This window comes from Procambarus clarkii, chromosome 73, assembly GCF_040958095.1.
Source record: "Procambarus clarkii isolate CNS0578487 chromosome 73, FALCON_Pclarkii_2.0, whole genome shotgun sequence".
In the NCBI taxonomy this organism is placed as follows: Eukaryota; Metazoa; Arthropoda; class Malacostraca; order Decapoda; family Cambaridae; genus Procambarus; species Procambarus clarkii.
This window is the reverse complement of record NC_091222.1, coordinates 15,455,083-15,482,993: the sequence shown is the minus strand read 5'-3', so window position 1 is coordinate 15,482,993 and position 27,911 is coordinate 15,455,083. Positions and strand designations below refer to the sequence as shown.

At 38.4% G+C, this 27,911-nt stretch overlaps 1 protein-coding gene and 1 long non-coding RNA gene across 2 annotated transcripts in view; one reads left to right on the top strand and one right to left on the bottom strand.

Moving 5' to 3' along the window:
- The first annotated feature begins 2,792 nt into the window (after window positions 1-2,792).
- Window positions 2,793-16,569, top strand: LOC138356587 (uncharacterized). Its single transcript, XR_011224545.1, has 3 exons — window positions 2,793-2,876; window positions 12,327-12,433; window positions 16,017-16,569. It is a non-coding gene; the product is annotated as an uncharacterized lncRNA (long non-coding RNA).
- Window positions 16,570-19,282: 2,713 nt separating this feature from the next.
- Window positions 19,283-27,911, bottom strand: part of LOC138356615 (trichohyalin-like) — a 30,416-nt gene continuing 21,787 nt past the window's right edge. The window contains exons 6-7 of the mRNA XM_069312801.1: window positions 19,627-20,016; window positions 19,283-19,411 (exon numbers count right to left, since the gene is read on the bottom strand). Coding sequence (XP_069168902.1) covers window positions 19,283-19,411; window positions 19,627-20,016 — 519 coding nt within the window. The remainder of the gene's footprint in view (window positions 19,412-19,626; window positions 20,017-27,911) is intronic.

Here is a 27,911-nt window from a genome sequence, read left to right as displayed (position 1 = left end):
TTGTGAATAATGAATTAAAAAAAGTCCACTTATGGATGTCAACGAACAAACTAACATTAAACATCGAAAAGACTTACTACATCTTATTTGGAAGCAAATCATCAAATGCAATTCAGCTACAGATAGACAACATTAACATCAGTAATAAAAATGATGGCAAGTTTCTTGGCCTATTCCTGGACAATAGACTCAACTTCAGCACCCACATTCAACACATAACTAAGAAAGTCTCTAAGACAGTTGGTATACTCTCCAAAATCAGATATTATGTTCCTAACTCTGCTCTCCTCTCACTATATTATGCACTAATCTACCCCTATCTTAATTATAGTATCTGTGCATGGGGGTCTACCACTGCAAACCACCTTAAGCCCATCATCACACAGCAAAAATCTGCTATCAGAATAATAACTAACTCTGCTTTCAGACAACACTCAGCTCCCTTGTTTAAATCCCTAAACTTGCTAAATATTAACTCCCTCCACACATTCTCTTGTGTCAACTACATTTACAAGACCCTGTTCTTAAATGCAAACCATGCTCTGAAACTCTCCCTGGACAGATGTAATAGGACCCATTATCACCACACCAGAAATAAATATCTCTTTGATATCCCCAGGGTCAAACTTAATCTGTGTAAACACTATGCAAATTAAGGGACCTAGTCTGTGGAACTCACTCCCTAGTGAATTGAAAAACTGTAAAACTTTTGCCTTATTTAAAAGCAAAACCAAAAAGTACCTAACTTCATCTATTTAGTTTCCTACACTGAGCTTTAAATTTGCTCTGTACCTAGTGTTACCCAATCTCCTAATTTTTATGTAATATCAAACAACCTTATTATTGTGCTCATTGCTGTCTTCTTTTATGTGCTAGCCATATGCTGTTTTGTGACTACCAATTTTTGTCAACTACCATTCAAGCTGTCATTGCAATCAATCTTATATTGTTTCTGCTGTATTGTGCCTACCAATTTGTTGTCAACTACCATTTTAAGCTGTCATTGCAATCAATCATAGCTACCTATGTGCTTTAATATACTGTACCTATAATTTTCTCTCATCTTCTTTTTTTTTTCATTCCATGTAATCTGTTATCATTTTTTTTTGTCTATAAATTTTGCAAGTATTTACCTCCTTAAAATTTTCTTAGATTAAGGACCTGCCCGAAACGCTGCGCGTGCTAGTGGCTTTACAAGACTGTAATTACCATATTTGTATCCTCACATTCCTTATGTACATTCTTGTATATGCATAAATAAATAAATAAATAAATAAACATTAGCAATAAAAATTATGGAAAGTTTCTTAGCCTATACTTAGACAAGAGACTCAACTTCTGCACCCATATACAACACATAACTAAAAAGGTTTCTAAAACAGTTGGTATACTGTCTAAGATCAGATATCATGTACCCTACTCTGCTCTCCTCACTCTATTATGCACTTATCTATCCCTATCATTCTTATGGTGTTTGTGCTTGGGGTTCAACCTCTGCAAACTACCTCAAGCCCATCATCATCCAGTAAAAATCTGCTATCAGGACAATAACTAACTCTACCTTCAGACAACACACAGCTCCCTTGTTCAAATCTTTAAACATGCTAAACAAATTCACTCCATACATTCTCCTGTGTAAATTACGTTTATAAAACCCTTTTTCTAAGTGCAAACCCTGTTCTGAAACTCTTCCTGGACAGATGTAATAGAACACATGGCCACCCCACCAGACATAAATATCTCTTTGATATCCCCAGAGTCAAACTTAATCTATGTAAACACTCTACGTAAATAAAGGGACCTAGTCTATGGAACTCACTCCTGTGTAAATTACGTTTATAAAACCCTTTTTCTAAGTGCAAACCCTGTTCTGAAACTCTTCCTGGACAGATGTAATAGAACACATGGCCACCCCACCAGACATAAATATCTCTTTGATATCCCCAGAGTCAAACTTAATCTATGTAAACACTCTACGTAAATAAAGGGACCTAGTCTATGGAACTCACTCCCTTATAATGATTTGAAAAGCTGTCCAACTTCTGCCATATTCAAAAATAAAACCAAAAAGTACCTAATTTCATCTTCATAGTTTTCTACCATGGGCTTTATCTTCACACTGTTTCTAGTGTTACTCAATCCCCCAATATTTGTGCCTAAGCCATATTACTTTAACTTTGTAATCTTAGATATCATCTGACATCATGGTTGTTGTATTGAGTGCATATACTACTGCATTATTCCTTGAAACTTTTCCTCGAAATGATCTTCATATTGTGCTTCAGTGAACCAATGAATAACCCTGAAATGCTATCCTCATGTACCTAGTAATCCTTGTTTCTTTATTGTGTATTGTTAATATTGTGTATTATTCTGATCTGCTTTTGTGTCAAAATTTCTTCAAATTACCTGCAAACACTTTTGTTGATTTGACTGTAATTATTCTACTTAAAATTATCTGTACCTGTAAAGAAAAGCTGTAAAATACCTGCCAACATTTTTTATCAATTTTACTGTTAATTTATAAAAAAAAATGTTTAAGGACTTACCCGAAACGCTATGTGTGCTAGTGGCTTTACAAGAATGTTAATTCAACTTATTTTCTATATTCTCTGTTAACCCCCAATGTAACTTCTTGTATATAAATAAATAAGAATAAAATAATAAAAATAACAAAACTATTAATGATGGGTTCAAGCGACGAGGGAGTAATGCACAAAGCGTCCCTCACCTGTGACGTCACAGCGTCATCTGACGCCATATCAACACAGCGGCCATTTTGTCGTGAGTTCAGTCATGGCGAGGACTAACCCTTCATGCAAACTGCACCTACTATCAAGAAGAAGAAGATTTTGTGTTCCACCGATAGTATTATCGTAAGTAAACACTTATATTTTATATTTTATTATATTAATTGATTCTATTTTTCCTGTAATAAAGGTCCAAAGGGGTGTTAAGGAACAAGGGTACTGTGTTGGGAGGTGAGGGCTGTTACTGGTGTCTGTGGGGACGTGAGGACTTGTACCAACCACTATCACAATCAATACTTTGTCTTGCATCCTGCTTAGTATTCCTATTGAGATATGAAGTATTATTGCATTCATATAATTATTCATTCACAGTCATTACTATTTTTATGGGCTATGTTCTGTTACCCTAATGCTTTTTACCCCTGGGCATGTCCATTTACTCTCCAGCCCTTCACAAGCCACTGCTGCACCTCCTCCGTGCCCATACTTACTGTGCTTATTCTTACAGGACTGCACTGCATTATGTGGTGCTCACTGCCTGGACACCTTGGCAATGTAGAGACAGATATTCTGCAATACCGTGATATTAGCAGTAGAGTGATAAGCTGACACACGGGAGGTACAATGGAAAGAAGTTGAGTATCAACTCTTGTAATTTATATTGCTTCCAGTGAGTTTTTAGTTTTCTTATAATCACTATGTTATCTATCCTCTACAACCTAGTTATCTGCTTGATACATGCATTATAGGGTTCTGGTAGTTGTTCTACTCACCAAGCCCTTCCAAGGCCAGGCTTGACATGTGAGAGCTTGGTCCAACAGGCTGTTGCTTGGACAGGCCCCTCAGGCCCACATATCCACCACAGCCTTGTTTGTCCGGCACTTCAAAATCAAATGTTTATTTACGTAAGGTACATACATATTTTTAGGTAAGGTACTCTTTATTTGGGTAAATTTATCTTCGTAGTATTTAGTTTTGGCTCGTCTAATTATCTTGGATAGCAATAACGAGTAATTCTTTGAGAATTCTTTGGAGACAATTCCTAACCTATACTTCTCCCAACCTATACTTCTTCTCAAGGTCATCTTCACTTCTTGAAGATGTTCAGGCTTTCTCTTGAAGATGTCGACGGTTGTTCCAGCAATACTGTATTTCTTTTATTGCTGAAAACCTGTTTTCAGCCATAAAAAAATAATCCTGAATCCAGAAAAAAATCCCTTTTGTATCATCTGGAAATTTTCAAATATTGCTGATCAAACCTGAGTCTAAATTATTTGTATATATTATGAATTACAGAGGTCCCAGGACAGGGTTTTGAGGCACTCCACTTACATTTTCCCACTCTGACTTAACCCCCATTTATACAAACTCAGTCTTATCTTTTAGCTAATAATTTATTGTACACACCATACTCAGCCTGTGTAGGGTAGTTTATTGTGCATGTGTAGTATATATATTTGTGTAGTATATTTGGTATATTTAATGCCTCTAACCTCTCCTCATAGTTCTTGTCCTTCAGTTCTGGGAGCCACTTAGTAGCATGTCTTTGCACCTTTTCCAGTTTGTTTATGTGCTTCTTAAGATATGGGCACCATACAACCGCTGCATATTCCAACTTTGGTCTAACAAAAGTCGTGAACAATTTCTTGAGTATTTCGCCATCCATGCATTTAAAAGCTCTGAATATTATCCTTTACCTGCAATTGGTTGTTGCTGTATTTATAGAATATGATTTGTTCTACTTTACATTTGTTTGTTCCTTTTTTTCAAAATTTCTTTCTGCCTCTCTCCTCACTGCCGTGTAGTTGTTTCTCTTTGTATTACTGGTATGTTTGGGGGTTTGGCCTCTTCGTATATTGATTCCATTTTTGTGTCTTTTGGTCTCTGTCCGTCTTGAAATTTCAGTTGAACAAATCCTGTTTCCTAGTTCTGCATCTTTGTTTTGGTATAAATGTTTTTGTTCCTTTATCATATATTTCACAAAATTGACATACTGTGCATTAATTCATCTCAATTACTTCCTTTCCTAACAGCAAGCCTTTCCAGTAAAATTCTTTGAATTCTTTTCTGACTTCTGGCCTAATGTTTGTTTTATCCTAGTGTGTATGATGCCTAGCGTGTGTCTGGTGCCTGTTGTGTTAAACCGAAGATAAATGCATAAGTATAGGTCAGTAATTTCTCCAGCTTTGAAAGGGGCTTTCATTATGCAGCAGTATTCCACTCTAGAGAGCACTAGCGTCTTGAAAACTATCATCATCGGTATAGCATCTCTAGTGTGAAAAGTTCTTGTTATCTATCCTGTCATTTTTCTTGCAGTTGTGACGGCTACTTTATTGTGTTCTTTAAATGTAAGGCCTTCTGACATCAGTACACCCAAATCCTTTACGTTGCTTTTCCGTTCAATGTTATGATTTGACTGAGTTTTGTAAGTGGTTTCCGTTTTTATATTTTTTATTTTTTCCGTAGCGCATGAGCTGAAACTTATGTTCGTTAATCACCATGTTATTTTCTGTAGCCCATAGAAAGACCTGATTTACATCTGATTGGAGGTTTGCCGTGTCCTCTATGTTGCCTACTCTCGTGAAGATTCTAGTGTCATCTGCAAAGGATGATCAAGTACTATAGGTTGTGTCCTTGTCTATGTCCGATATGAGGATGAGAAAAAGTATTGGAGCAAGCACAGTACGCTTGGGGACTGAGCTCTTTACGGTTGATGGTCCAGATTTTATTTTGTTGACTACTACACATTGGGTTCTATTAGTCAGGAAGTTGTATATCCATCTGCCTATTTTTCCGGTAATTCCTTTTGAACGCATTTTATGTGCAATAACACAATGGTCACATTTGTCAAAGGCTTTTTTTTGTCAAAGCGTTTTGTTTGTCTTCCATGGCATCTAGTGCCATGTCAGAGTGGTCCAGCAACTGTGATAGGCAAGAGCGCCCTGTTCTGAAACCATGTTGTCTGGGGTTATGGAGATGCTGTGATTCCATGTATTTTGTGATCTTACTTCTTAGCATTCTCTCAAAGATTTTTATGATGTGCGATGTTAGTGCTATCGGTCTGTAGTTTTTTGCCTCTGCCTTATTTCCTCCTTTATGGGGCGGTGCTATCTCTGCGGTTTTTAGTATGTCAGGGACAATGCCAGTATCTTGGCTTTGTCTCCAAAGAATGTGAAGGGCCTGCGATAACGTTTTTTACAGTTCTTGATGAATATAGAGTTCCAAGAGTCAGGGCCTGGTGCAGAGTGCATAGGCATACTGTCTATGGCTTCTTCAAAATCCAGTGGGGATAGGATCACATCTGATTTATGATTTGATGTTGGTATCATATCCATGAAAAATTCATTTGGGTTATCAATCAGATGGATGGAGAGCTACACTCGTGGTGTCCCATTTTCCCAGCACTCTTTGTCATATAATGCTTTGAAACTTTTGACGGATTTGGCCTCCACCACCTTCTCACCTAACATGTTCCAACCGTTTACCATTCTGTTTGCAAAAGTGAATTGTCTTACATTTCTTCGGCATCTTTGTTTAGTTCGTTTAAATCTATAACCTCTTGTTCTTGAAATTCCAGGTCTCGGGAAATCTTCCCTATCAAGTTTATCAATTCCTGTTACTGTTTTGTACGTAGTGATCATATCTCCTCTTTTCCTTCTGTCTTCTAGTTTGGAATATTTAATGCCTCTAATGTCTCCTCATAAATCCTGCCCTTCAGTTTTGGTATGAATGTTTGTGTGCCTTCATCGTATATTTTGCAAAATATGGAATACATCTCATTTACTTTACTTTAAGAATATGGTTCGATCAATTAAAAACCCTCTTGTTCAAATTGCAAAGAGACTGAAAGAGATGCAGCATGCTCAATGGATTATATATTAGTGATTATTATTAGGATTATATATTAGTGAATCATATTAGTGATTCAATTATTATGGTCATAAAACAATAAACAAATAGTTTTGGTGTTATTACACTCTATTCACAGGTTATATATAAGTATCTGCATGTTTTGTTCACCATTACAAACCACTAAGTTGGTTTGATTTTTGTTGAGATTGTTATTTATGATAAGATTCCTTACGTTATCTGAGAATGAAGCTATGTCGGTATTGGGAAATCTATAGATGGCACTTATAGTCAAGGAGGATTTAAGGGATTTACTGGAGAACTTGGCAAAGGTATATTCACAATAGTCGTCTCTATTACTAATGAGACTATTGCAGATGAAGGTATCTTTGTAAGATATTGCTATGCCACCTCCTTTTTTTATTAGGCCTGCAGTTGTGAATGGCTTTATTATCACCTGACCTAATGCGGGTATAAAATCAACTAATATATATATATATATATATATATATATATATATATATATATATATATATATATATATATATATATATATATATATATATATGTCGTACCTAGTAGCCAGAACTCACTTCTGAGCCTACTATGCAAGGCCCGATTTGCCTAATAAGCCAAGTTTTCATGAATTAATTGCTTTTCGACTACCTAACCTAACCTAACTTTTTCGGCTACCTAACCAAACCTAACCTATAAAGATAGGTTAGGTTAGGTTAGGTAGGGTTGGTTACGTTCGGTCATATATCTACGTTAATTTTAACTCCAATAAAAAAAAATTGACCTCATACATAATAAAATGGGCAGCTTTATCATTTCATAAGAAAAAAATTAGAGAAAATATATTAATTCATGAAAACTTGGCTTATTAGGCAAATCGGGCCTTGCATTGTAGGCTGAAATGTGAGTTCTGGCTACTAGGTACGACATATATATATATATATATATATATTCAAAATTCGTCAGTGTACTACATTTTTGTTGTTGCTTTTAGGTGATGCTTTTAACCAGTGTACGTGGGTCTGATTGTGCAACCACAGTTCGAAGAATAATGAAGATATGAACAAACGGCCTGTGGTCACTATACAGTCTGGAAGGGCAAAAGAAGAAATTGGCATTTCTACAAAAACAAGAACTATATAATGTTATTTTAAGTAAGTAACCAAAAAATTAAATAATTTTTTTAAAGTTTAAAATTCACTTAAAAATGTAAATTTTAAGTTAAAAAATTTTAACCAAAAAACTTGATATTTTTCATATTTGGAACCATTCCATAATCCCAAGCATAAATGATTATATTTCTATCACTTGCTCTTAAGATTGTTTCATTTAATAGAGGTTGGGCATAATTGTTCTCTGCTGCTAATAGAACTGACTGACTTAGCTATAGGAAAATGTAAAATTAATTGGTTTATCCATTACAGTATTTTGCAGTTTATTTCATGATCCTGTGCTTAATACTTGCATAAATAGTAGATTACAAAATGCATTTTTATATCATTAGTATTGAATAATAATAATGCAAATAATTGACTAATAAATGATGTACAATTAATTGGTAGGTGATATTATATTATTAATATTTTTTCATTCTTGCAAAGCCTTAACATAAGAACATAAGAACAAAGGTAACTGCAGAAGGCCTATTGGCCCATTCGAGGCAGCTCCTATTCTATAACCACCCAATCCCACTCATATACTTGTCCAATCCGCGCTTGAAACAATCGAGGGACCCCACCTCCACCACGTTACGCGGCAATTGGTTCCACAAATCAACAACCCTGTTACTGAACCAGTATTTACCCAAGTCTTTCCTAAATCTAAACTTATCCAATTTATACCCATTGTTTCGTGTTCTGTCCTGTGTTGATACTTTTAATACCCTATTAATATCCCCCTTGTTATGTCCATTCACCCACTTGTAAACCTCTATCATGTCGCCCCTAACTCTTCGCCTTTCCAGTGAATGCAACTTAAGCTTTGTTAATCTTTCTTCATATGAAAGATTTCTAATTTGGGGAATTAACTTAGTCATCCTACGCTGGACACGTTCAAGTGAATTTATATCCATTCTATAATATGGCGACCAAAACTGAACTGCATAATCTAAATGGGGCCTAACTAGAGCAAGATATAGCTTGAGAACCACACCAGGTGTCTTGTTACTAACGCTGCGATTAATAAATCCAAGTGTCCGATTTGCCTTATTACGAACATTTATGCATTGATCCTTTTGTTTTAAATTCTTACTAATCATAACTCCCAGATCCCTTTCGCAATCCGACTTCGCAATCACAACACCATCTAGCTCGTATCTTGTAACTCTATCATCATTACCTAACCTCAGAACTTTACATTTGTCAGCATTAAACTGCATCTGCCAATCCTTTGACCATTTCAAAACCCTATCTAGATCAACTTGAAGTGATAGTGAGTCCTCCTCCGAATTAATTTCCCTACCGATTTTCGTATCATCGGCAAATTTGCAAATGTTGCTACTCAAACCTGAATCTAAATCATTTATATATATTATAAACAACAGAGGTCCCAGGACAGAGCCTTGAGGCACTCCACTTACAACATTTTCCCACTCTGACTTGATTCCATTTATACTAACTCTGTTTCCTTTGGTATAGCCATGCCCTAATCCAGCTTAATATAGCACCCCCAATACCATGAGACTCTATCTTTTTAATCAGTCTTTCATGTGGCACTGTATCAAAAGCTTTGCTAAAGTCAAGGTATACAACATCGCAATCCTTACCACTATCAACTGCCTCAACAATGCTAGAATAAAAAGATAACAAATTTGTTAAACATGAACGGCCATTTATAAAACCATGTTGAGACTCAATTATTAATTTATGTTTTTCAAGATGAAGACGAATTTTATTTGCTATTATAGATTCGAGTAACTTTCCCACAATAGACGTTAGGCTAATTGGTCGATAGTTAGACGCAAGTGATCTATCTCCTTTCTTAAAAACTGGTATCACATTAGCAACTTTCCAAAACTCTGGCACTCTGCCTGACTCTATTGATTTATTAAATATGGTTGACAGTGGGTCACAAAGCTCCTCTTTGCATTCTTTAAGCACCCTGGCAAACACTTCATCCGGCCCTGGGGATTTGTTTGGTTTGAGTTTTACTATTTGTTTAAGAACATCCTCCCTGGTAACTGCTAAACTGGTCAACCTGTCCTCGTCCCCACCCACATAGACTTGTTCAGCTGAAGGCATATTGTTAAGTTCCTCTTTAGTAAATACAGATACAAAATATTTATTAAAAATACTACTCATCTCTTCATCACTATCTGTTATTTGACCTGTATCAGTTTTTAATGGACCTATCCTTTCCCTAGTCTTAGTACGATATAACTGAAAAAACCCTTTAGGATTTGTCTTTGCTTGCCCTGCTATGCGAACTTCATAGTTTCTTTTTGCTTTCCTTATCTCTTTTTTAACATTTCTAACCAGTTGTACGAATTCCTGTTCTAAAGTGGCCTCCCCATTTTTAATCCTTTTGTACCAAGCTCTCTTTTTACCTATAAGGTTCTTCAAATTCTTTGTTATCCACTTTGGGTCATTAGTATTCGATCTATTCAATTTGTATGGTATACTACGTTCCTGTGCTTTGTTTAGAATATTCTTAAATAAGTTATATATTGAATCCACATCGAAATCCCCATTTAAGTCACCTATCGCTGGGTTCATGTCTCGCTCCAAGACCGGCCCACACCCCATACCCAAGACTTTCCAATCAATTTGACCCAAAAAATTTCTTAGGCTATTAAAATCAGCTTTTCGAAAATCTGGCACTTTAACAGAATTTTCTCCTACTGGTCTATTCCATTCTATGCTAAATCTGATTTCTTTGTGATCACTGCTCCCTAGCTCACTCCCTATTTCGATGTCATTAATTTGCGTTTCCCTGTTAGTTAACACTAAATCTAAAATATTATTTTCCCGTGTTGGTTCCTTAATGTGTTGCGTAAGAAAGCAATCGTCAATTAATTCTAGAAAATCTTCTGCTTCACTATTCCCTGTTTTGTTCAACCAGCTTATTCCGCTAAAATTAAAGTCACCCATGACATAAATACTGTTAGATCTAGATGCTCTAGATATTTCATCCCATAGATGCTTTGCTTCCATTCTGTCTAAATTTGGTGGCCTATATATAACTCCTATTATAATATTATTAGCTTTTTCGTTTAATTCTATCCAAATGGTTTCTGTGTGTGGCTCTGTTTTGATTCCCTCTTTGAGACTACATTTCAAATTGTCCCTAACATATATGGCTACTCCACCTCCTCGTCTAATATATCTATCTGTGTGAAATAGTTTAAATCCGTATATTTGATATTCAGCTAATAGTTCTCTATTTTCTACATTCATCCACGTTTCGGTAAGTGCAATAATATCTATTTTTTCTGTGCAGACAAGAGCATTTAATTCGTTAATTTTATTTCTTAGACTTCTACTGTTAGTGTAATATACCCTAAGTGAATTGTTATTTTGCGGACCTTCTCTTTCCCTGATCGTTTTGCCAATTCCTTTCTCCCACAAACACATACTTTTATTACCTCCTTCCTCCAAATCAATTCCCATACCTCTATCTACTAACAGTTTAAACCCAAACAAACACCTCTAACCACTTCTTCCAACGAGTTCGCAACAGCAACAACCCCAGCTCTCGATAGATGCACCCCATCACGAGCATACATTTCATTTCTTCCATAGAAGTGTTCCCAGTTGTCTATGAAAGATATTGCATTTGATTTGCAATATCTTTCCAGCCGGCAATTGACACCAAGTGCCCTCGATATCCATTCATTTCCCACTCCCTTTCTTGGAAGAATGCCACATATGATCGGGATTCCTCCCTTGCTCCTAACTAATTCTATGGCTGTTTTATACCTCTGAATCAGTTCCTCACTCCTAACTCGACCAACATCATTTCCTCCCACGCTAATGCAAATAATGGGATTGTTCCCATTACCAGCCATAATATCATTCATGTTGTTTATAATATCACCAATGCCAGCTCCGGGATAGCAAACCCTTAACCTGTTCCCCCTATCTCTAGCACAAAACGCTCTATCCAAATACCTTATCTGGGAATCTCCAACAACTAATGTTTGCTTAGGTACCTTTACTTTCTGAGGGGCCTGCTCTTCCTTTCTCTTCGTTGCTTTCCCTTTTGCGCGATCCGCAGTCTCACCACAGCACTCGTCCTCCAAAACGTCAAATGAATTAGAAGTTGCTATGGCGTTTGAAGGCGGCTTTATCAAAGTCTTCTTAAGGCCCCTGTCTTTCACAACTCTCCAAGACGAGGTCCCTTTACTACTGGTCTCCTCCTTCGTTACTTCTCGTTGTTCTTTAAGCTGACGCACCTCCTCCCGCAGAGAGTCCAACTCTGTCCTCAGGGCTCCCACTAGAGTCACCAGGTCCATAACTACAACTTCCATATATTAACAAAGTCATTAACATGTTAATATAAACTTGATCACCTTCCACTTATTTTCTCATGTGCTACCTACATGTACAAAACCTTATTCCTAAATGCATATTTTGTTCTGAAACTTGTCCTTTATATGTTGTGTATCACCATCTCTGGAGAGTTTTATCTGATTGATGTATAAATTACTTTTAATTTTACAGAATATTATTGTTATACTGAATTTATTATTATATAAATAACTTAATTTTACAGAATCATCTATCAACGCACATCCACAAGTTGAGGAGGAGGATGTGACCTTCCAGATGTCTGAAGTACTGAAACAGGCACCAAACAGGCCTGGTGGATCTAGGTACAAGGTAAAATAATTTAATTTTTTTTTTTTTTTTTTTTACTAATTGTCCGATATATATATATATATATATATATATATATATATATATATATATATATATATATATACATATATATATATATATATATATATATATATATATATATATATATATATATATATATATATATATATATATATAATGTGTCGTACCTAGTAGCCAGAACGCACATCTCAGCCTACTATGCAAGGCCCGATTTGCCTAATAAGCCAAGTTTTCTTGAATTAATGTTTTTTCGACTACCTAACCTAACATTTTCAGCTACCTAACCTATAAAGATAGGTTAGGTTCGGTCATATATCTCTATTAATTTTAACTCCAATAAAAAAAGAATTGACCTCATACATAATGAAATGGATAGCTTTATCATTTCATAAGAAAAAAAATAGAGAAAATATATTAATTCATGAAAACTTGGCTTATTAGGCAAATCGGGCCTTGCATAGTAGGCTGAAAAGTGCGTTCTGGCGACTAGGTACGACATATATATATATATATATATATATATATATATATATATATATATATATATATATATATATATATATATATATATATATATATAATATATATAATATATATATATATATATATATATATATATATATATATATATATATATATATATATATATATATATATATATATATATATAATATGTATGTGTGTGTGTGTGTGTAATTACCTAAGTGTAGTTAAAGGATGAGACCGTCTTCCCAGCACTCTTTGTCATATAACGCTTTGAAACTACTGACAGTCTTGGCCTCCACCACCTTCTCACCTAACTTGTTCCAACCGTCTACCACTCTATTTGCGAAAGTGAATTTTCTTATATTTCTTTAGCATCTGTGTTAAGCTAGTTTCAATCTATGACCTCCTGTTCTTGAAGTTCCAGGTCTCAGGAAATCTTCCGTCGATTTTATCAATTCCTGTTACTATTTTGTATGTAGTGATCATATCACCTCTTCTGTCTTTTAGTTTTGGCATATTTAATGCCTCTAACGTCTCCTCGTAGCTCTTGCCCTTCAGTTCTGGGAGCCACTTAGTAGCATGTCTTTGCACCTTTTCCAGTTTGTTGATGTGCTTCTTAAGATATGGGCCAACTTCTGTTGTTGGGCACCACACAACAGCTGCATATTCTAGCTTTGGCGTAACAAAAGTCATGAACAATTTCTTTAGTATATCACCATCCATGTATTTAAACGCAATTCTAAAGTTAGAAAGCGTAGCATAGGCTCCTCGCACAATATTCTTTATGTGGTCCTCAGGTGATAGTTTTCTATCTAGAACCACCCCTAGATCTCTTTCTTTATCAGAATTCTTTAAAGATTTCTCACATAATGTATAGGTTGTGTGGGGTCTATGTTCTCCTGTTCCACATTCCATAACATGGCATTTATTAACATTAAATTCCATTTGCCAAGTGGTGCTCCATATACTTATTTTATCCAGGTTTTCTTGAAGGGCATGACAATCATCTAAATTTCTTATCCTTCCTATTATCTTAGCATCATCAGCAAACATGTTCATGTAATTCTGTATACCAACTGGTAGATCATTTATGTAGACAATAAACATCACTGGTGCAAGAACTGAACCCTGTGGTACTCCACTTGTGACATTTCTCCAGTCCGATACATTGCCTCTGATTACTGCCCTCATTTTTCTATGTCAGAAAATTTTTCATCCATATTAGAAGCTTACCTGTCACCCCTCCAATATTTTCCAGTTTCCAGAACAACCTCTCTATGTGGAACTGTCGAATGCCTTTTTTAGGTCCAGATAGATGCAGTCAACCCAACCATCTCTTTCCTGTAATATATCTGTTGCTCGATCATAGAAACTGAGTAAATTCGATACACAGGATCTTCCAAATCGAAAACCATACTGTCTGTCTGAAATTATATCATTTCTCTCCAGGTGTTCTACCCATTTAGTTTTAATTATTTTTTCCAATATTCCAATTCCAATTTTTTCCAATAATGTGTGTGTGTGTATGTATATTTGTGTTGTTGAATATGACCGAAAGTCATAGTCTTTCTGCCCCTCTCCTTACTGCTATTGTTGTTTCTCGCATCTGTGTATTGCTTGTATGTTTGGGCAATTTTTCCCCTTTTCCTAGTTCTGCATCTCTGCTTTAGTATAAATTTTGTTGTGCCATTATCATATATTTCACAAAACTTGACATACATCTCATTTACTTCATGTCCTAACAGCAAGTGTTTGTCAAATTCCTTAAGGAAATATCTGAGTTCCCCATAATGACCTCTCCACAAGTCAGGTTTTTCAACTGCTTCAAGCTCATTTTCTTCCAGATTATAATGCATTGCATACTTTATTCCCAAAAAGACATGGTCACTTTTACCCAAGTGACCATGTCACTTGGGTAAAAGGAGGGAGGTACCAAAGGAGGGAGGTACTGAATGATAAATATATCTTTCTCTTTCCTGGTAAATATAATATCCAGCATGGAGGGAACATCCCCTTCCCTCATCCTCGTAGCTTGTTTAACATGTAGAAACATGAATGTTTACAGGGTGAGGTTTACGAAATTATATATATATATATATATATATAATTGGTCTCTGGTCTATATATATTATATATATATATGTCGTACCTAGTAGCCAGAACTCACTTTTCAGCCTACAATGCAAGGCCCGATTTGCCTAATAAGCCAAGTTTCCATGAATTAATATATTTTCTCTAATTTTTTTCTTATGAAATGATAAAGCAACCCATTTCATTATGTAAGAGGTCAATTTTTTTTTATTGGAGTTAAAATTAACGTAGATATATGACCGAACCTAACCAACCCTACCTAACCTAACCTAACCTATCTCTATAGGTTAGGTTAGGTTAGGTAGCCGAAAAAGTTAGGTTAGGTTAGGTTAGGTAGGTTAGGTAGTCGAAAAGCAATTAATTCATGAAAACTTGGCTTATTAGGCAAATCGGGCCTTGCATAGTAGGCTCAGAAGTGAGTTCTGGCTACTAGGTACGACATATATATATATATATATATATATATATATATATATATATATATATATATATATATATATATATATATATATATATATGTCGTACCTAGTAGCCAGAACTCACTTTTTGGCCTACTATTCAAGGCCCGATTTGCCTAATAAGCCAAGTTTTCCTGAATTAATATATTTTTTATAATTTTTTTCTTATGAAATGATAAAGCTACCTATTTCATTATGTATGAGGTCAATTTTTTTTTATTGGAGTTAAAATTAACGTAGATATATGACCGAACCTAACCAACCCTACCTAACCTAACCTAACCTATATTTATAGGTAAGGTTAGGTTAGGTAGCCAAAAAAAGCTAGGTTAGGTTAGGTTGGTTAGGTAGACGAAAAAACATTAATTCATGAAAACTTGGCTTATTAGGCAAATCGCGCCTTGAATAGTAGGCTGAGAAGTGCGTTCTGGCTATTAGGTACGACATATATATATATATATAAGTTTGTGTGTGTGTAATTTATATAAATAAATAATTAAATATTAATTTTGTTAATATCTTTTCAGGGAAAACTTGCAAGTACAATTCGTATACAAGAGGGGCAACAAGAGCCAGAGGATGTCTACTAAGAAAATATATAAGTCTTTATCCTCACACTCTTGATATATGGTCTTCTCTGGTCTCTTTATTTTCTCTCCTCACAAATGTCCCTTTTTTTATTTCTTTTACGTTTCTCTCCTGTTTTTCTTGTCCTTTAATCTCTCCTTTCCTCCTCTCTTCTAACACCTCTCGTTTCCTGTCTCTTCTAGCTTCTCTCTTCCTTTACTTTTTATATTTGTGGTATTCATTTATGTCATTTTTATCTTGTATATTTTTCTTGTATCTTTTTCTTATCTTGTGTTTCTCTTCCCCTTCTCTTCAATGATTTCTCATTTCTCTCCTCTCTCTGTTGTTTCTGTTCTGTCTTCTCTCTCCTTGCCTTAATTTTGTTCTGTCTCCTCTTTTGTTGTGTGTGTGTCTTTCTGTCTCTGTCTGTCTCTCTCTCTCTCTCTGGCTCTCTTGCTCTCTCTCTCTCTCTCTGGCTCTCTCTCTCTCTGGCTCTCTCTCTCTCTGGCTCTCTCTCTCACTCTCGCTCTCTCTGGCTCTCTCTCTCTCTCTCTCTCTGGCTCTCTCTCTCTCTCTCTCTCTCTCTCTCTCTGGCTCTCTCTCTCTCTCTCTCTCTCTCTCTCTGGCTCTCTCTCTCTCTCTCTGGCTCTCTCTCTCTCTCTCTCTCTCTGGCTCTCTCTCTCTCTCTCTGGCTCTCTCTCTCTCTCTCTCTCTCTCTCTGGCTCTCTCTCTCTCTCTCTGGCTCTCTCTCTCTCTCTCTCTCTCTCTCTCTCTCTCTCTCTCTCTCTCTCTCTCTCTCTCTCTGGCTCTCTCTCTCTCTCTGGCTCTCTCTCTCTCTCTGGCTCTCTCTCTCTCTCTCTCTCTGGCTCTCTCTCTCTCTCTGGCTCTCTCTCTCTCTCTCTCTGGCTCTCTCTCTCTCTCTCTCTGGCTCTCTCTCTCTCTCTCTCTCTCTCTCTCTCTCTCTCTCTCTCTCTCTCTCTCTCTCTCTCTCTCTCTCTCTCTCTCTCTCTCTCTGGCTCTCTCTCTCTGGCTCTCTCTCTCTCTCTCTGGCTCTCTCTCTCTCTCTCTGGCTCTCTCTCTCTCTCTCTGGCTCTCTCTCTCTCTGGCTCTTTCGCTCTCTCTGGCTCTTTCGCTCTCTCTGGCTCTTTCGCTCTCTCTGGCTCTTTCGCTCTCTCTGGCTCTTTCGCTCTCTCTGGCTCTTTCGCTCTCTCTGGCTCTCTCTCTCTCTCTGGCTCTCTCTCTCTCTCTGGCTCTCTCTCTCTCTCTCTCTGGCTCTCTCTCTCTCTCTCTCTGGCTCTCTCTCTCTCTCTCTCTCTCTCTTCTCTCTGGCTCTCTCTCTCTCTCTCTCTCTCTCACTCTCTGGCTCTCTCACTCTCTGGCTCTCTCACTCTCTGGCTCTCTCTCTCTCTGGCTCACGCTCTCTCTCTCTGGCTCTGTGGCGCTCTCTCTCTGGCTCTCATATTTCATTTGATTTAAAAATGTCTGAGATTTTTTACTTAATCTAAGTTATATTGCATGGTGCTAATATGAATATTATACATGACTGTTTTTTCTTTTCTTTCTCTTTCTCCCTTTCTTTCTTTCTCTTTCTTTCCTTCTCTCTCTTTTTCTTTCTCTTTCTACATGAATATTATACTTGACTGTGTTTACATTCACTTGTAGATTTTTATTTTTAGTTAATTAGTCCTAAACTTTTGATTAATAGATTTTTATTATTAGTCATAGAAAAACTATAGTGTTATATGTATACTCGGAAAATTTTACTTGTTTTAGTTTTAAGTAACAATAACTGCTTATAACGTCAGACTGATCTCAGCATGACATGAATCACAGGCTGCTTGATCACAAAATCTATTGTGTTCACATATTGCATATATAGATTTTTAAATTTTTACTTTTATATTCTGTTATAGATATAGTCTATATATTTCGAGCTATTACATATATTTTGTTGTATTACTCATTCTTAATTAAATAAATATAATATTTTAATTCTCTTTTTGTACCCTATTTATTTGTAATTTGCACATACATATATAGGATGTCCATTTCTATCTCAGATATGTCTTCTTTCTTTCTCTCCCTTTCTATTTCAGATATGAATTACAAAATTATTATACCCTAATTTACCCTAAACGCTTTAATGTAGGTAATTAAAAGATCATAAAAAAGTTTTTAGAAATGTTAATTATATACGTTCTAAGGTTGTATATAAAAGTTCTCAAAAAACCTTTTCTAAACGTAATTATAAACGTGCTGAAAACAATGAAATGTCGTTTTTAGGATGTTTTAAAAACATGAAAATGTTTGCTGGGTTATGTATTGCGTGTTCTAGAGTCAGCAAACCAGACAATCTCTATATCTCCACAGACAATGGAACAAAAAAACATATTGTATACCCACAAACATTGTGAAATTAAACATATTTGAAACGTGCGCTTTCTCTTTTCTTTCTTTTCCATTTAACCATACTGAGCCACAGCAACGCGTGGCGGGTTCAGCTAATATATATATTGTGACGGGAAAGTGTAGATGGTAATGCAGTCCTCACTTTTGCTGATGTTAATGCCTAATCACATTTACAAAAAAAAAAAAAGATCGACTGCTTGGTTGTTGTCTGTGTAAGGGAAGACACGCAAAACACATAGTATGAACAATGAAACTTTAATTAACTTAAAAACAAATTATGAATAAGACAATTCCTTGGCTATGTACAGTGCAAATTAACAAGTCAAAAAAATATAACAAAAATAAGAACTGTGGTGACGTTACTCTACAAATAAAATAAAGACAGAAAAATGATTAAACAGGTGCTGAGAATATAGCGCTAGCTGAGAACATCCACCAATAAACAGAGCGTATATCAGTTGGTTGTTTACAGCTTGAGAGCACAAGGATATTCTAACTTCAATGACTGGTTCAGGCCCAGACATAGGCTAGGTAGAGGGCGCTGAGGTGCAGTGGTGCAGACGTCGATTCACCAATCAGAAGCAGGCAGGCTGGAAATGGTAGTTTGGTGATCGGTGACGAGGGAGGGGGGGGGGGGTGGAGAGCGAGTGTGATGATACGTTTGTGCCTGGCAAAACGTATTTGACTCAATATTTACTACACTTGCTTGTAGTATTTAGATGTTTTAGATGTACTGAAGTAGCTTGATGATAGGAAGGAGCAGGCCAAATCTCTCATGAAGGAGATTATCGTAACAGCTCTCCCCCGAAGCCTGCTCTTACGGGTTAAGTACTTCAGTGGCTGGTGTAGAGGTAGGAGTAGCTGTCTCTACCTCGTAGACTCTGGAGAGGGAGTCGGCTATGATCTTGTCCGAACCTTTGATGTAGAAGATCTTCAGATTAAAATTCTGCAAGTACGGGGCCCAGTTAGAAGACGTTGATTGCTGAATTGGGCCTGTTGTAGGAACCACAGGGGATTGTGGTCCGAGTAGATGGTAATAGACCTATTCCCCTGTAGGTAAGGTTCGAAATGTTGCAGATTCAGGACGATGGAGAGGAGTTTCTTTTCGATAGCGCTGTAGTTCTTCTGGTGAGGCTTCAACTTTTAGCTATGGTAGCTAACAGGAAGAACCTCCTCGCCTCGTTGTAGTAGTAGGACGCCCCCGATGCCGGTACTACTGGCGTCGACCTTGATGAGGAAGGGCTTCGTGATATCTGGAGAGGCGAGAATGGGATCAGAACATAGCAAAGGAGCACTATCATAGTCCTGTAAATTTTTAGGAAGATCATTATGGATTTCCGAGTTGGAAGGCACTGATTCAGAGTCAGAGCTTTCCGGAGGAGAAGCAGGGAAGGTCTCACTGTGGAGGTATGGATCTTTGAAAGTGGAGAGTGACATTAACACAGTGGGGGGAATACCTTTATACTCCTTGAGTAGATTGATGTGGCACAACTGGGTCCTCCGCCGTCTATCTGGAGTATCAAGAACGTAGTTGTGGTTGTTTCTGCACTCCTTGATGCGGTATGGTCCTGAAAACTTGTTTTGCAATGGAGAACCTGGGATAGGAAAATATGCCAACACGAAGTCTCCTGGTTTAAATTTCCTTATTTTGCTGCGTTGGTCAAAATTGGTCTTCATCCTCTCCTGAGCTTTCAATAGATTGTCATTAGCAAATTTACGTACTCTCTCTAGAATGTGCTTAAAGTTTTGAAGAAACTGGGGCACATTCTGAGGGTCATTGAAGGTGGCATTACGTAGAGAGTCTTTAAAAGCTTTGAGAGGAGTACGGCACTTACGTCCGTAGAGCATCTCATAAGGAGATACTCCTAGAGACTCATTAGGGAGACTTCTGAAAATGCACATGATGAGGTCAAGTTGTTTATCCCAGTTTTTTAAGGTTTCATTGCAAAATTTCTTAAGGAGTGCTTATATCGTTTGATGACTACGTTCAAGAGAACCCTGTGAAGCAGGATGATAGGGGCTGGACAATACCTGAGTGATGTTGAACTTTTCCAGTGTCTTCTTAAAGAGATCACTGGTAAAGTTGATGCCACAGTCACTTTGAATCTCCCGTGGAAATCCGTATTGAGTAAAGATTTTCAATAGTTGTTTCACCACCGTAGTAGCCGTAATGTTCTTTGCAGGAACTGCTATGGGGAATCTGGTGGGTGGACACAGGATGGTTAGTATATAAGCATTGCCAGAAGTGGTCCGGGGTAAAGGACCAACACAGTCTATGATGAGTCTGTGGAAAGGTTCCGCAGGCACCTGAATGGGTTTTAGTGGAGCCTGGGGAATATGGATGTTAGGTTTCCCTGCCATCTGACATATACGACACTGTTGCTAACGTTTGACGTCTTTAACCATACCTGGCCAGTAGTAGTCTTGTCTGATTCCGTGGTAGGTTTTGTTAAAACCATAATGAGAAAGTGCTTCGTGGCTCAGGTGTAGAATATCGGGCCGTAGGCTCGTGGAAACCACTAGTTGTTCGACATTTGCCCAATCGTCATCCTCCTTCAGCTTACTGGGTCAGTACCTGCGGTAGAGCAACTGATTCTCTAGGAAGAACCAAGGAATACTGTCAGGATGAGTCTCAGCCTGGAAGAATAATGGTGTTAATGAAGGATCCTCCCTCCGTAACTTACGGAACTCCAACATAGTAAGATTCGGTGGTAGATTCTGAGGGGTCTTGAGGGTCAGCGGTAGCAGTAGAGTCAGCTGGTTGCGGGCGTGCAGCTTGTGCACGGGTAGTCACCAAAACCGGAGGAGAAACTTCATCACTTTCTTGGACCTCTGCTGGAACATACTTATAGATGGGATTGTCCACTACAGAGTTACACACCTGGGGTTTGTCCATGATGATCAGGTTGGAAGGTTGCAGATCTTCTGCCAAGTCGTTGCCCAGGAGAAGTTGCACTCCAGACATGGAAAAAGGCTTTTCCCTGATGGCGACTTGGACTTCACCGGTCACGAAAGGACAATCCAGGTGGACTCTGGCGAGTGGATACGGAGTGGTAGCAGTGAGGTCAGTGATAAGGACGGTTTCCCCGGTGTAGGTGATGTTAGGCACAGCCGATTTCAATATTATTAACTGAAGAGCCGCTGTGTCCCTCAAGATCTTCAATTTGAAACGTCCCTCCGAATCTGTACCGTTGGCAGAGACAGTGCCAGGATACAGGTGTTTGTTGAAGAGAGAAAGATCATTAACAGGAACACCAACATTCATCACAGGCTTACCGGACTTAGGAGGAGTCGGTTTGGGTTTAGTAGTTTCATTATTGCCTTTGTATTGAGCTTTCCCACATTTGTCCATGGTATGTCCATAGAGTTTGCAATACTTGCAATACAATTGAGAGCTTGCTTGATCGGTACTCACTTTATCATAACTATACCAAGACTTCTTAGTGGAAGGTGGGTCTTGTGTTAGCCGATGTATGAGGCTGTAGGTGTCAGCCGACGTCGCACATTTGATGTAGTCGGTTTCTTCTTTGTCTGCTAAATATAAACGGACGGAAGGGGGGAACACGTCTCAAGAATTCCTCAACTAGCATGAGGTTGATGAGTTCTGCAAATGTAGAGACATGTGCTGCTTCCAGCCTGTTATATATGAGAGTGTCTGTACTATGGGGCCTAGAACTATCTGGATGTAGGGGCGATAGTAAGCATTAAGAGTTATCAATATGGGAGATCTCAAAGGCCCGGCCCCCAAATAAAACTATAAGCAGTGCTGAATACTTGGCTACACACAAGGTCAGTCTAGAGGTTGATCTAAGATCTCCTACACAGGTAGAACTGATACTCCCTTACTTCACTTACTTATTTATTAACCCCTTAACAACCCTCCATATACATTCACACCAATAACAAAAACAATAACAACTTTACAACATTATCTTACGTTAAAAGCCTTGGTCCACTTAAGCAGGCTACAAGGTTTTACATTGAACACAAGCTAGGGTAAAGTTCTAATAGGGAAACACTTGAAGCTAGAGTCAGCTTAGGGTAGGGAGACCACGTAATTCCACTGGGACCCCCCCTTAGAATAGCTAGTAATATAAACACTAAGAACACCTACTACACACAAAGTATAATACTCTGCACATAGAACACGTGTATGCCAGACAATGAAGAATGTACACAGTATACTTAGCTGGAAACAAGACACAGAAATAAGGAACGAGGAGGAAGGGTAGGAGGATCTTGTCCACCCAACGCCAGCTCAGAGAGGGACCGAGTCTCTCAGTCTCCTTCCCCCCAGCTGGCTCGCTGCCGGCAGACTGCTCAACTAATCGTACCGCAGCCCTATACCAAGTTTACTCAGGTTTACTTTACAAATGATTAGAAAGTATTAGTAAACATAGTTGGTGCCTATGTTATTATTTAATAATCAACCCCAAGCTCAGTCTTTAAATGCTCTTTGAGAAACAAGAATAGTCTTACGTCTGGCAGGGAAGATACAAACAATTTCAGCTCGTGATGCATCCAACTATCCTATAAGAAAGTTTAATAGCTCTGTTTTGACCTCTGGTTTCCACTGAGGAACCCAGGGTCGTAACACTCCTCCCCCTTCAGAGAAAAAAAAATGCGACTACTAGAATAGTAGTCATATTTTTTTTGTAAGAGTATACAGAGAATAAAAAGGAAAATCTATGACAAAAAAAAATCGATCAAAAACAACAATTTCTCTGCAAGAAAGGTACAAAGGAATTCTCTGAAAAAAAACACATACACAAAAAAACAGGGAAGTAAATAAATTGGACACGGAATATTTAATGTCACAGGAGAACCTAAAAAAAAAATAACTAAAGCATGACAGTTGGTAAATGGCTTCCTGTGGCCCAGATGAATGTTATTCAGGCAACCGGGACAGAGCGTCGGCTATCATGTTGAGCCGGCCCGGTAGGTGGGTAATAGACAGATTGAAGTCCTGTAGGTACAATGCCCACCTGAGGATGCGTTTATTCTTCCCTTTCATCTGAGTCAAGAAGACTAGTGGGTTATGGTCCGTGTACACTTCCACTATATTACCTGCGAGGTAAACTTCAAACTTTTTACATGTTAACACTAGCGCCAACTCCTCTTTTTCTACCACTGAATAATTGCGCTGCGCCTTGTCAAATTTCACAGAGTAATAATATACTGGGTGTTCCACCTGATCATCCCCAGTTTGCAACAACACTGCACCAGCACCCGAGTCAGACACGTCAACATGACTTTTAAACGGTCGGTCGAACCTTGGACTAGCAAGCACTGAGGCAGAAGCTAAGATCAATTTCAAATTTTTAAATGCCTCTGCACAGTCTGATGACCACTTAAATTTAACGGCCTTCCGCAACAAGTCTGTGAGAAAAGTGGCAACACTGGAAAAGTTCTGACAAAAGTGTCGATAGTACGCACACATACCGATAAATCTTTGAACGTCCTTTTTAGACTTTAGCACTGGATACTCCAGAATGGCACTGATTTTATATTGCCGAGGTAACACTTTTCCTTGGCCCACTTCATAACCGAGGTACGTCACTGTGCCTTGGCCAAAATGACGCTTTATTGCATTTAAGGTTAGATTTGCGTTCTATAAAATTGTGAACAACTGGCGTAACCTAGCTATGTGGTCAGCCCAATTACTGTCATAGAGCACGATATCATCTAAATATGCCCGACAATTTGGCACATTAGCGAGCAAAGAGTTCATGAGTCTCTGGAACGTGGCAGGGGCATTACGCAAGCCACATGGTAACACTTGATACTCAAAAACACCCTCGGGTGTCACGAACGCAGTTAGTTGTTTAGCACGTTCAGTGAGCGGGATTTGATAGTACCCCCCTTGAGAGATCAAATTTCGAGACATACGAGGTGTTCCCGATTTCGTCGATGGAGTCCTCGAGACGGGGCAACGGATAGGCATCCACAATGCTCACCTCGTTGAGCTGCCGGTAGTCGGTGCATAATCGCCAGGAGCCGTCTGGTTTGGGGACCAAAAGGCAGGGCGAGCACCAAGAGCCCTGGCTCGGCCGGATGAGGCCGTGCTGGAGCAAGAAGTCGACCTCCTTCCGTACGATGGCCTTCTTGGTTGGGTTGAAGGCGAATGGGGGTGTAGTCCGTCAACTTGACATCATGGCAAATGGCATCAGTCTATGTCGGGACCTCCCCGAACAGACTGGAGAATTCATCAACCAATGACTGCACCTCTTCACATTGGGCCATCTGCAAATGGGACAGTCCCTCCTCCACAGCATTCACAGAACTAAAATTATTGATAATAATAATAATAATAATCTTTATTTAGGTAAGGTACATACATAAAGAGATTTACAAAGTTTGTTGGCTTTATAGATAGAGCTAGTACATACAATGCCTAAAGCCACTATTACGCAAAGCGTTTCGGGCAGGAAAAACATTAATGACTACAGCTTAAAACTAATGGGTAAAAAGAAAAGATGTGATGAGTACATATAAAAAATAGAGGTAAAAGAGGGGGGAACATTGTTGAAAAAGCAGCACAAATACAATTACAAATTATTACAGAAAATTACATTCAAACAGCGTTGATTTGAAAAACAAAAAAACAAAAAATATACATGGGTTGACAACAGGGGGGTAAGGTGGGTTACATGGAATTTATTAGGTATAGCTTCGTTTTTAACTTAAACTGGTTGAGAGAGGTACAGTCTTTAACATGGTTGGGAAGGTCATTCCACATTCTGGGCCCCTTGATTTGTAGAGCATTTCTGGTTTGATTTAGTCGTACTCTAGGAATATCAAAACTGTATTTATTTCTGGTGTGGTGCTCATGGGTTCTGTTACAACCTTCTATGAAGCTTTTGAGATCAGGATTGGCATTATAGTTTAGCGTTTTATATATGTATAATACACATGAGAGAATGTGCAGTGACTTAATGTCTAACATATTCAGAGATTTGAGTAGGGGTACCGAGTGATGTCTGGGGCCAGAATTGGATATTGTCCTAATAGCAGCTTTATGTTGAGTAATTAGAGGACGTAAGTGATTTTGGGTAGTAGAGCCCCAAGCACAAATACCATAGTTGAGATATGGATAGATAAGGGAGTAATAGAGAGTCACCAGGGCAGGGCGTGGTACATAATATCTGATCTTAGAAAGAATGCCCACAGTTTTTGAAACTTTTTTTGATATGTTTAGAATGTGTCCCTGGAAATTCAGCTTGTGGTCAATGAGAATGCCAAGGAATTTGCCATCTAATTTGTTACAAATTTGGGTATTGTTTATTTTGAGATTTATTTGATTAGAGGATTTATTGCCAAACAGAATATAGAAAGTTTTGTCAATGTTAAGGGTGAGTTTGTTGGCAGTTAGCCACAGATGGACTTTATTAAGCTCAGTATTTACTGTGGCATTTAGAGCAAGTGGATCAGGACTGGAGTAAATGAAGGTTGTGTCATCAGCAAATAGAATTGGTTTGAGGTGTTGGGAGGCATTTGGAAGGTCATTAATGTAGATGAGAAAGAGGAGAGGGCCAAGTATGCTGCCCTGGGGAACACCAATGTTGATGGGTAGTGTGGGAGAAATTGTATTATTCACAGAAACACATTGGAGCCTGTCAGTAAGGTAGGAATTGAGGTATTGTAGGGAGTGTCCTCTGACACCATAATGATGTAATTTAAGAAGAAGGTTTTGGTGGTTGACAGTATCGAAAGCTTTACGCAGGTCCACAAATAACCCAACAGGGAACTCATTTTGATCAAGAGCTGTATGAATCGAGTTAAGCATACTAATAAGTGCATCGTTAGTGCTTTTTTTGGGCCTGAAGCCATATTGGCAAGGGCTAAGTATATTGAGTTTGGCTAGATATGAGTAAAGCTGCTTATAGATTAGTTTTTCAAAAATTTTTGACAAGTTTGGCAGGATTGAGAATGAGAATAGTTGGGTTCCTAGAACAATCATCCCCTCCCTCACTGGAAATGGAAACATTGGTTAGTGCAATGGGCCTGGGGCCCTGGAACTTCTTCAGCCGATTTACATGTACGAGCATTACCTGGTTATGCTTGTCAGAGTGCCTCACTTTGTACGTGAGGTCCCCAGTCTTTTCTGTCACAATGTAGGGGCCTTCGTACTTGTGGGACATAGTGTTCCCTAGTCGAGGCTTTAATACCAGGACAGGGTCGCCAGGCTGAAATACCCGCCACTTAGCCTTAGCATCGTTTGATTCTTTCATCTTTTCCTGGGCCTTCCCAAGATACTTTAGTGCCGCCGCCTAGCAGTCCTTGAGTCTCTGGTGGTGTTGCGCAAAGAAAGCCGAACCTTCGGTTAACGATACGTTCCCTAACAGATTCTCCTGTAACATTTGCAAGGGTCCACGAACTTTATGGCCAAAGACTAACTTAAAAGGAGAATAACCCAGAGAACTTTGTAATCCCTCTCTTGCCACAAACAAAACATACAGTAAATTCTCATCCCAGAAGGTGTGGGAACTCTCTCACGATGTCTTCAACATCTGCTTCAGAGTTAGATGGAAACGTTCAATTACCCCCTGACTCTGTGGATGGTATGGGCTGGAAACCTTATGAGTTATTCCATGGTCTTTACAGAATTGTTAAAAAATATCAGACTTAAAGTTAGTACCATTGTCAGTTTGCACGCCCCGAGGCAGTCCAAAAGTGGAAAAAAATTGCAACATACGAGCAACAACAGTTTTTGCTCGGATGTTCCTTACAGCAAAAGCCTCTGGGTAACGAATAGTGATACACATCATCGTGATTAGGTAAATATTACCAGACTTAGTTCTAGGTAATGGTCCAACACAGTCCATTACCACATGAGAAAATGGTTCCTCTGGCACGACAATAGGCCTTAGAGGAGCTTTTAGGTGGAGTCTGGTTTGGTTTCCCAACAAGTTGACAAACAATACATGCATTACAAAATTTTACCACATCGCTTTTCAGCTTGGGCCAGAAAAAATACTTTACAATTTTGTGATACATAATATTAATACCTAGATGTCCCCCCATAGAATCATCATCTTTTTTTTCACGCTCGAACGCTCATCCGCTCCTGACGACCCTGCTGCCCCTCCAACTTTATCAGCTGCTCCTTGAGCCCACAACATCCCTAACATGATGTAACAACCCCAGAAGGCAGCTAAGTACCCAGTGACCTAAATGTGACCGAAATATTCGACAAAACCTAACCTACTAGCTCATCTCGACCTCATTAGTGTTGCTCCCTGGAGGAAGCTGACCTGACGTTTGCTGCTGCCATATCAACGAGTCTACCCCATCTGCTGCATACATCTCTGCTGCTACCATGCCAAACAATTCTAAGCTCGGCAAGGCCGTAAAGAATGATAGCACACCTATCAGGATGAACCCAACCAGCCAAGCTAACAACAGGAATAATGCGGCTGCCTCCCCCTTAGGGGCTACCAGGGGGA